This window comes from Myotis brandtii, unplaced genomic scaffold (genome assembly GCF_000412655.1).
Source record: "Myotis brandtii unplaced genomic scaffold, ASM41265v1 scaffold138, whole genome shotgun sequence".
In the NCBI taxonomy this organism is placed as follows: domain Eukaryota; kingdom Metazoa; phylum Chordata; class Mammalia; order Chiroptera; family Vespertilionidae; genus Myotis; species Myotis brandtii.
In genome coordinates, this window is record NW_005354915.1 from 203,943 (window position 1) to 214,439 (window position 10,497).

A 10,497-nucleotide genomic window follows, 5' to 3' on the forward strand; every position below is an offset into this window, starting at 1 on the left:
ACAGTTGCTGCCTCCCAGTAGGCCACTGAAGAGGTCCTGGAGAGCTTCCTGGGGGAGGGGAGCTTTGAAAGAGGGCAAACAGAGAGGCTTGGGGTGGGGCCTCACCTCTTCCCTGCAGACAGGAACATGACACGTAGTGGCGTGAGCGCTGCCATGTGAAATCTGTACTCAGCGGTGATGCTTATCAAAACCCGGACCTCACAGACCCTGAGGTGAGCAAGCCGCACCCCCAGACTATTCCGCATCTCAGGCTGAGCTCTGGTAATTGTACGCCTGGGGTTCACACTTATTCAGGATCATCCTGCTGCCCAGGGCCTTTGAGTCCAGAGACGTGTGGATTCTCAAGGCTGCGTTCATCCCTCTGACTTCAGTGTGTGTGCGCACATGCACGCATTCACTCACACACACACACACACACACACACACACACACACCCCTCCCATTATCCTGGCACGTGGCTACCTTGCTTCTCTTCCTCACCTCTAGGTTCGAAAGGAGCTTGAAGTACATGGCATTGAGTTCTACCCACAGAAGGAATTTGATGAAGATTTGGAGGACAAGACGGAGAATGACAAAATCCGGGTGGGTGCCTGGGGCTCCGCTCACACAGATGCCCCCTGGGTACCCGTGGGAGGTGTGTCACATGCTGCTTCTGGCTTCTTCCCACCTGCTTTTCCCTCCCATTCTCCCTGCCTCACCCTGCCTGACCCCGACCAGCAGTGACAAGGGAGGGGATGAGGACTAGGAGCCTCGGCCAGGACGGTGTGCCCTGCACCCATAGCCGCTGTTCCCGTCATCCCCAGACCACACAGCAGCCGCTCCCTCCCACGGGGCTCAGCAAAACAGAGCCCTGCCTCAGTTTCCCCTCTATAAAATGCAGAGGTCAGGCCAACTGAGTGGCTGATAGGTGTTTTTTTCTCCTGAAAGAACCCTGTAAAGAAATTAAATGCCAGGCAGAACTCCAATATACAAAACCTAAAGCCGGAGCTGCTTTGCTAAGTGATGTCGGCACAGAGCCTTCTCAGCCGCCCGAGGTGTCTCCTGGGAAGCCCAGGGCTGCAGGGAACCTGCTTACAAAGCACCAGCCCGGGTGATTTCTAAGGTCTCTCAGCTCAAACCCTCTGCATCCTGGGACTCTGCCTCGGAATCCTGCGGTCTAGTCCGGCCTTTTCTACTAACCCACGGTCACCCGGGACAAACCACGCACTGGCGTTGGTCTTGGGTCTCCTCCTCTGGCAGGTGTGGGCAAGCTGCTACAATCCCCTTGTCTGATGCCGAGGAGACAGGCAGTTGGTCAGTTAATTGATGAAACCACTTAAAAGAGGCACACAAATCCTGTGTTTAAATAGTTATTTTACTAAATTATTAAGTAAACATTCTCCTCTTCTTGGGGACTAAGTTTACTGTCCGTGCAGAAGCAACTCACCTTTATCAAATTTTTCTGAAACATTCAACTTAATTTTCAGAGAAACAGTTCTCTACGCACATCTACCCTCAGCTTATATAATAGTTAATTGATTCAATCATGACAACGAGCACACAGCAGGCATCTGCATTTGGGAGCAAACAGCTGCATCTTGGTGAGCATGCAGTTGAAATAGGTGACCAAAGAGTTCTGAACCTCTGACATGACAGCCTTAACACCTGGGGGAGCAGGAGAAGAGGAGTGTTATGGCCACTAGGTGGTACTGTGGTGCCTTGCTAATTGACCATTGCCAGGGCTCCTGGGTATTAGAGGAGTTAGTCTCTGCAGACCTATTTGTGATCCTGGAGTGGTGTGCCTAAGCCTGTTTCCAGAGAGCCTCCCAGTCCGAGCACTTTCCTGCCAGAGTGTGATGATGCCAAACATGTATAAAGTCCATTAACCACCTGCCAGTCCCTCATGCTTTGTCCAATTGATCCAGTACTACTATCGGGAACTGGGCTACTCTTCATCTTAAAGATAAGGAAATTTGCTCAAGATCTCATTACTTTTTTTTTTTAATTGATTTCGGAGAGGAAGGGTGAGGGGAGATAGAAACATCAATGATGAGAGAGAATCCCCTACTGTGGTTCGAGCCTGCAACCCAGGCATGTTCCCTGACTAGGAATCAACCCCTGACCTCCTGGTTCCTAAGTCGATGCTCAACCACTGAGCCGCACTGGCTGGGCTCCAGTGCTCTTTTGAAATGACAAGAGCCTTGCCCTTGCCATCAGTGGGGTCACTGAATGAACCTCAGAAGTGTGCAGTTCAGGGTTGGGGGCCCAGATGGCAGAGGATGACGTGCGCACGCGTCTGGTTTGTCAGCAGGAGAGCATGCCGTTTGCCGTGGTGGGAAGTGACAAGGAATACCAAGTGAACGGCAAGCGGGTCCTCGGCAGGAAGACTCCCTGGGGGATCATCGAAGGTAATCCAGTGCACCTTTTTGAAGAACCGGCTGCTGGCCAATTATGCTTATTTATTATGCATGTCTAGGTCAAGGCACTGTGCTAGGATGTAAGATAGAAAAAGAGTGCCAGGCAGACCCAGCCATAAGGAGCCTACAGTCCAATTGAGAAATGAGACTCCCAGGGCCGGAAGCAATAAAAGACTGACTTCGCACCTGTCTGGGAGGCACCGACTCACATGTCAAAGGTCTTCAGACCGTGGGGAGATTAATAAGCACTGGACACGCCAGAGAAAGGCTTTCCCATGAAAGCTGATGGGTTGTGCAGATGTTGCCATTTTCGTTTTATTATGAATGGATGTGACCTTGAGAAGGTCGTAACGATTCTGAAAGTTTTCAAAGAATTGCTTCAGTGATCTCATCCCGTATGATAACCCTTTAAGGCAGCGGTTCTCAACCTGTGGGTCGAGACCCCTTTGGGGGTTGAACGACCCTTTCACAGGGGTCGCCTAAGACCATCGGGAAACACATATATAATTACATATTGTTTTTGTGATTCATCACTATGCTTTAATTATGTTCAATTTGTAACAATGAAAATACATCCTGCATATCAGATATTTACATTATGATTCATAACAGTAGCAAAATTACAGTTATGAAGTAGCAATGAAAATAATTTTATGGTTGGGGGTCACCACAACATGAGGAACTGTATTAAAGGGTCGCAGCATTAGGAAGGTTGAGAACCACTGCCTAAGGGGAGCAGGGTAGGTGTGACTTTTGGGAGCATCAACTGATGAAGCTCTTGAATCTCAGACAGGTTAAATGTCTTGCCCAAATCACATGACTTGTTAGTGGTGAAACTGGGATTTCAGACCTGGACATGTTGATTCCAAAACCAAGTTCATCCCATTGTATCATGTTGTCTCTCATTTCTCTATGACTTTTTGTTGAAAATTCTTTTTCATTTTCTTTTTTGGTTTGTTTTTATTGAATTTATTTGGGTGACATTGATTAGTAAAATTAAATAGATTTCAGGGGTACAATTCTATATACATCCTCTATATATTTTTAATAGCGTTTTTCATTATCTGCCTTGAATTGGAACTATTTATGAGAATGCCTGTTTTACCCATTAGATTGTGAGACCAGAGGGTTCATGTCTTTATTTTAATTTAATTTTTAAGAGAGAGAGAGAGAGAGACATCAATGTGAGAGAGAAACATCGATTGGCTGCCTCCTGTACGCACCCTGACCAGGGATGGAACCTGCAACCTAGGCATGTGCCCTGATTGGGAATTGAACCCGAAACCCTCTGGTGCATAGGCGATGCTCCAACCAACTGAGCCGCACCAGCCAGGGCAGGGTACATGTCTTAATCCTCTTCTGCTCCCACAATCGTTCACAAATGATTTGCAAATCCTAGGCACTCAGTTTATGTTGAACTAGATTTATCATGTAGTGCACGACCATTTTTAAGATGGCTCGGTTGTTATTTTCTATGTGTCACTATCCTCCAGTCTGATTATAAGCTCCTTACGGATAGGAACTATGTCTTTTCTTAGACTCCCTGTGTATTTGTTTTCTTTTCTATGAAGTGGGGCATGTAATAGTCCCTGCCAGTGTTATTCCACAGAGTCCAGAACAGTATTGTGCCTTGTAGCTGCGTAATAAATGTTTGTTCCATGAGTGAAAGTGAAATCGAGTGCACTGAAGTGCCAAGATAGGCCGGCCTCTGACGGCTAGTCGCTGTCCTTGGCTCTCTCCTAACTGCCTCCATGTCCTGAACAGAAGCGTACCTGCTGGGTTGCTGCGTCAGTGAAATGACCACCTGTTTTGCTTTGTTTCCTTTTGTTCTGTTCACAGTGGAAAACCTCCACCACTGTGAGTTTGCCCTGCTTCGAGACTTTGTCATCAGGTAAGATGAACCCCTGCCCTCGATGGCAGGCTTAATGATTTCGGGTCAGAAGGCCATCTGTTCAGATCCAGGTCTCTCTGACGGGCCGTTTGCCCCGCTTCCAGGTCCCCTCCTGAAGCACACGGGGCGGGAGAGGCAGCTCTGGCTCTCCGAGTCAGTCCCAGTGGGTCCAGGCCATGGAAGGGAAGTGTTCACCCTGGGTGGGGGGTCACCTCTTCGTCCTCCCACCCCTAATCGCCTCTCTCTCTCTCTTCACCTGTGTCCCTCAGGACTCACCTCCAGGACCTCAAGGAAGTGACACACAACATCCACTATGAGACCTACAGGGCCAAGCGGCTCAATGACAACGGAGGCCTCCCTCCGGTGAGCGTGGACACAGAGGGAAGCCACGACAGTAACCCATGACGACCCTTTCTCTACATCATCACACATCCCCACTTCTCCACACACATCCCCAGTACCACCTCCAGCCACCTTCCTTTCTACTCTGTCCCACAGGCCTGTCTGGTATTCATGGAGCATCTTGTCTACAGTGTGTGTGCATGTGTGTGAGTGTGTGTGCATGTGTGTGTGTTTCTGTGTGTGTGAGAGAGAGAAAGAGAGAGTGGGAGTGTGTGTGTGCCTGTGTGCCTGTTCAGGGGTGAGGTATTTTCACTGCCCTTTCTGTGTGTGTGTGTGAGAGAAGGAGAGAGTGGGAGTGTGTGTGTGCCTGTTCAGGGGTGAGGTATTTTCACTGCCCTCCCTGGAAAGTCCTTTGTAAGTTTGGTTTCTCCATGGCTGTCCATTATCTGTCTCCTTTCCTTGTGTCCCAGAACCAAGCCGTGTGCCTCACTCAAGAGGCCTGGGGAGGTTTCACTTAAAAATGAGGGCGCAGGTGAGCCACAGGTAACTCTTTCTTATCTCTCAACCTGCCCGCACTCTGGGTCTGCAGAGATTCTCCGAGGACAGGCAGCAGAGCTAGGCCTGGGAGGGGGCGAGGAGCTCGGACTTACTCCTGCCTGGAAGCCAGATGGTTTGGGGCAAGACCAGGACTTCCTGGGAAAAAGGAAGGTCAGGGGCCAGCAGAGAAGTAGGCCAAGCTGGGCGCCTGCGAGAATTCGTGCCTAGACGTGGAGACGAGAACTCCACCCTTTGGTCTGTGTTGCATTCACTGTCCAAGAGCTACTGCCTGTCCCTGTCGCAGCCTGCTGCTTCCACACGTCACGCTCGCCTCAGCTCCCACAGTCTCTCTTTTTCTCCCTTCCCCTCATTTCTTCATCCTGCTTCTCCCTCACTTCTGTAAGTTCCTTGTAGACTAATCCACTTTAGCTCCATTTCTATATTTAGAATTTATGCCCAGTCTACTTCCAAAAATGACTTAGGCCACCTTAAAATAAAATCACAGCTAAAAGCATGGGGCGGTCCAAACTGGGACTATGAGAACTGCGGTCCATCGACAGGAATGGGAAAGCGTGTGTGCAGGCGAGCGCCACGTCTGGCGCTGAGCTTGTGGGCAGCCCGGGCACAGGAGGAGGCACAGGGCGGTAGGTGCTTCCCAGTGTCTGGTAAAAGCAGCATGCAGGCTGGTCAAGTGAGACACTGTTTTTAGGCATTCAGTTCTAGAAGAACTGAGTCTAAAGAAGTATCAAGAACAAAATACTAGGACAGTATTTGTCTTTCTTGGTAGTTTGGCTTCAGAGACAACTTTAAAATTTTATTTTATTGATTTCAGAGAGAGGAAGGGAGAGAGAATGAGAGAGAGAAACATCAATGAGAGAGAAACATTGATTAGCTGCCTCCTGCACGACTCCTACTGGGGATCCAGCCTGCAACCTGAGTGTGTCCCGTGACCAGGAATCCAACTGTGACCTCCTGGTGCACGGGACGACGCTCAACCCACTGGGCCACACCAGCCAGCCCAGAGACAAATGTTAAATGACACCTTCTTTCTCTCCATTAGGATTCTTCCTCCTTAAAGCTGGCTTCTCTGTTGCTTCCTTCTCTGCTGCTTCCTTCTCTGTTGCTTCCTTCTCTGCTGGACTCTCCTATGAACTTGACCCCCTCTTCTCTCCTCTGTTCTCACTTTTGTGCTGAAGCTAATTGCATTTTGGTTTGTCTGTCTTTCTCTGCTGCTTCCCCCTGTTCCCCCTCCTGACACCTGTAGACATTCCCAGTGACACCCACAATCATACATTTAGCCTTTTCTTGCCTTTCCCTTCAGCCCTGTATTTATTAATGCACATATATCCTATTTGTTTTACAAACACGTTACTCCTCCTTTAATCAGTGAGGCGGCTAAAATGTGGGGCTGGGGAAACAATATAGCCTTAGGCAAGGGAAATCACCAAGGGACAGTTTACAGTGACCTCACGCAACCTCCTGTTCCATGTCCTGGTCCAACCCTAGGTGTTTTGCAGGGCCCCTGTGAACCCCAGCATTTACAGTCCCTTTTCACTCAGGTGCTAGGAAAACACAAAGACTTAAGACCAAGAGTCAGTGCACCAGGTGAAAGAGGTGGGTGATCAATCGCCAATGACCCAAAACCTATGGCCTCAATCTTTCCTGGAGGCTCTTTGCAAATCCAACCCACATCCTCCCTTACCCACAGTTATTCCAGTGTAGGCACCTGTCGGGATAAAACAGCAATAGGGTTAGAGCCCAGAGGTTGCTACATTTCAGCAAAAGAGGGATCCCGGGCTTATACAGCGAGCAGTCCTGTGCGGAAATGTGGGACTAGACCCCTAGGCCTATCAGGGAATGTCTAAGGGTGGCGGTTGGGCATTGAAGAGGCTGAATAGGAAATTTGGCGTGGTGCCCCTAAACCATGATCTCAGCCTCCCTGGAGAAGCTGTTTTATTTGTCTGGTGTCCACACCCTCAACCGTTCTCAACCCCCTGCAGGGAGAAGGCCTCCTGGGCTCTGTCCTTCCACCCGTGCCAGCCACCCCCTGCCCCACTGCTGAATGAAGGCCATTTCAAGCGCTGCTTCTCCCTCCATTCCTCTCAGCTGTTATTGCTGCGGGGCCATGACCTTTTAAGGGCTGTGTTTGTCCAGTCCACCTCCACAGCCCTTCTCTCTCCCTGGCCCTCAGCAGGTGGGAGGGGCCAGCTGCTTTAGGACAGTCGCCTTCTCCATTTATCCAAACACCCCTCTCCTCCCAGTGGAATGGAGCCCTCGCCAGCACTGCCCTCCTCCATCGTCTGTGTCAGCTGGTCCCAGCCCATCTGTAGGGTGAAAGAACTCATCAAGAGCTTCTTCTGCCCTTGCAAACCCATACCAGCTACTTGTTACCATCTCCAAGGGACATGGCATTGCTCCCTGTCCATCTGCATGAGCTACTCTTGGCTTCCTTAAAGGGTCAAGAAAGCCATTTTTCTGCTTGTCAGATTCATTGATGTCAGCTGTGTGAGCCCTGGTGTGGGACAAGGGTGTCTCCTTCATTGCTTAAAACTTATTTATAAGGATGGGTCACTACAGATGTGGGGGAGTAAGGGCTAGGACCTCTCCTTTAAAAAGCACCACTTGTGGCTGGCCCAGAGTGTGGTTACACACCCTCCCCACCCCATAATCAGCCACTTAGGAAGAGTGGTTTTCCGAAGAGACATTTCTGGGTTGACTCCCTTATCCTCAACCTTAAAAAACAAAGGAACTAAACACAGACAAAAAAACTCCAGATCCCCAGAAGATGTGAACTCTAGGAAGAAAAAAAGCACCCATCTGTCTACTTAGCAATAAGAAGGATCTCTTCCCACCCACATTGACTATTCCTACCCCTCCCCTCCCCAATTAATGTGAGTAATGAAACAGTCTGGCCACAGTTGGGCACTGTAGGCTAGTGGAAAATACCCAATGGAGGGCAAAGGCCCTTATCAGATGCATGAATGTTTGCGAATGTCGGCTGCCACTGCCCCACACACTGTGTCTTTATGGAATCTCTCCCTGCCCACCCCTCCCCTTCTCCACCTGGACACAACTTGCTCAAAGGCTGGTGACTTGTGGGCCATTCATCTACAACCAAGTCCTGATGGAGCAAGAGGCCCAAGCCTAGGGGATGCAAGAACGACCCATTTCTTAAATGTGACTAGTCCCAGCCAACCTTTTGGTGACATTATGGTTAAATTTCCCAACTGAAAACAAGCCAATGACACTCAAACTGGTTGTGTAAATGTTGCTAGACTTTATGTGTTGTACAACTAAACATTGCTGTTTGAACAATAACTGCCTGGCCTGTGTCTTATTTGTGCTCCTCACTCCTTGGCCAAACAGACATTACATCATCTCACCCATGTGTGGAGGGTGAGACAGGGACTGTCTTAGAAGTAGCCACAGAAATTAAAGATAGAAATCACTTTGTAAGGTCAGTTCATCTTTAGTTGGACCCCAGTCATTATTCCCTGGGATTTTGTATCTAAAATGAGTGATGAAACTCTCATACTTGATTTTCAGGGATGCATTGCATAGCTTGCTTCCTTCAATGAAAACAATTTAAATCACTAGCTTGTCTCTCTCTCTCTTTTTTTTTTTTTAACTTAAACCCATCCTGCTTCTCTTTGAAGTTATCCTCTCCTTTGTAACCAGCAAATAATACAACTCTCACCTGTATATTATTTCTCTAAATTTGGACATGATGGGCCCATACATGCGATTGTGTTTGGGATCTCAATATTCTGTGAGTGCAAGGTATAGATCAGTGATGGTGAACCTATGACACGCGTGTCAGAGGTAACATGCGAACTCATTTTTTTGGTTGATTTTTCTTTGTTAAATGGCATTTAAATATATAAAATAAATATCAAAAATATAAATCTTTGTTTTACTATGGTTGCAAAGATCAAAAAATTTCTATATGTGACACGGCACGAGAGTTAAGTTAGGGTTTTTCAAAGTGCTGACACGCCGAGCTCAAAAGGTTCGCCATCACTGGTATAGATGAACAGTGAGAGGTCAAGACTGGAGGAAGACAAGTCCGGGGGCTCTTGGGGGTCATTCAGGTAAAATGATGAGGGCCAGAACTGGAGTGCATCGCTACGCCTGGATGGGGAGAAGGGTGAAGATTGGAGTGATGGAGCAGTTTTTCCAACTTAAGATATCACTAGACGAAACCTAAGAGTTCTTCTAGTCCAATGCCTTCGTGCCCATATGGAAGCGTAAGTCCAGAGAGCATAACTGTCTTGTCTGAAGTTGCACACGTAAGTACCAGTGCAAGAAGGAGACCAGATCTCAATGACTGTTCCACTGTTGCACACCGTTCCCATTGTACTTCATTTATTCTCATTGTCTTGTACTTAAAAATATACATATTTCTGAAATCAGAATACCACTTACAACTGATGACATGTCAGTTTACTTGGCAACTTTTTTTCTTAGTGGCACGTTTAAAAATGGTGCATCTTATAACTGACAGAATGTTAAGTTTGATGAACTGCAGTAATCCAGATGTTCACGTCCTTTCCCTTTGAAGCTCTCTGGTGTTATCTGTGATGTTGAAAGGAAATAAGAGTATGTACAGCATTTTAGTCTTCAAAGCAATTGTGTGTGATGTATCCCGCCGGCTCTCCACGATCGCCCTCGGGGGTGGCAGGGCAGGTGCGGTGGATGGCACTGGCTCTCTCCACCTCGGGGCAGGCACGGACCCCCCTTTGACTTCCTGTTCTGCAGGCCGCGTCATAAGAAACCGGCTCTGGTTCCAGGCTTTCTCTGGTGGGAAAAAGTTTCCACCTTAGAAGCGAGAGATCATTCTGGATCCTTTCTCCAAAGGGCAGAAGCTTCCTGACCCGGGCCTGGGAGGACTGAGGCAACGCCTGCTTTTAACTTTGATTTCCTGACAGGATCGGTTCAAGTTCATGCTGATGATGCAGCGGCAGGGCAGGCAGGTGAAGGTCACGAAGGCCACTCACCCCTCTGTGCCCTGAGGGCGGAGTCAACTCCCTGGACCCGCCTCCTTCCCGGTTAGGCGGGGTGTCTCAACTCTGATTCCACCGGGGCCTCCATCACTGCGGCTCACCAGGCTGGCGGCCTAGCGGACCGCTCACTCCTTGTCTTTGCGCCATAATCGCCACCCTCCGCTTTCCAGCCCGGCCCCTCGGCTTGGTGCAGGCCCCGCCCCTTCCCATCTGCGGGGCGGCCGGAGGGGCCCCCCCAGCAAGATGGCGGTGAACCAGAGCCACACGGAAAACCGCCGCAAGGCCTACATCCCTTACGGCGAAAGGTGCCTGAGGGGAAGCCGGGTGC

At 49.1% G+C, this 10,497-nt stretch overlaps 2 protein-coding genes across 9 annotated transcripts in view; both read left to right on the forward strand.

Annotated features, from left to right (window-relative positions):
* Nucleotides 1–8,484, forward strand: part of SEPT3 (septin 3) — a 20,155-nt gene extending 11,671 nt beyond the window's left edge. For 3 of the 8 annotated variants that reach the window (XM_005860633.2, XM_005860635.2, XM_005860629.2), the window contains exons 7-12: nucleotides 70–74; nucleotides 487–582; nucleotides 2,288–2,387; nucleotides 4,236–4,287; nucleotides 4,557–4,650; nucleotides 7,167–8,484. In XM_005860633.2, coding sequence (XP_005860695.1) covers nucleotides 70–74; nucleotides 487–582; nucleotides 2,288–2,387; nucleotides 4,236–4,287; nucleotides 4,557–4,650; nucleotides 7,167–7,232 — 413 coding nt within the window. In that variant the 3' untranslated portion in view covers nucleotides 7,233–8,484. Of the gene's footprint in view, nucleotides 1–69; nucleotides 75–486; nucleotides 583–2,287; nucleotides 2,388–4,235; nucleotides 4,288–4,556; nucleotides 4,933–5,011; nucleotides 5,661–7,166 lie in introns of those variants that run through there. The other 5 variants (XR_001360990.1, XR_313260.2, XM_014535102.1 and 2 more) reach the window with 3 other exon arrangements.
* A 1,928-nt stretch (nucleotides 8,485–10,412) lies between these two features.
* The window catches only part of WBP2NL (WBP2 N-terminal like), a 21,003-nt gene continuing 20,918 nt past the window's right edge, over nucleotides 10,413–10,497 (forward strand). Inside the window, exon 1 of the mRNA XM_014535121.1 lies at nucleotides 10,413–10,474. Within this exon, the coding sequence (XP_014390607.1) occupies nucleotides 10,413–10,474 (62 nt within the window). The remainder of the gene's footprint in view (nucleotides 10,475–10,497) is intronic.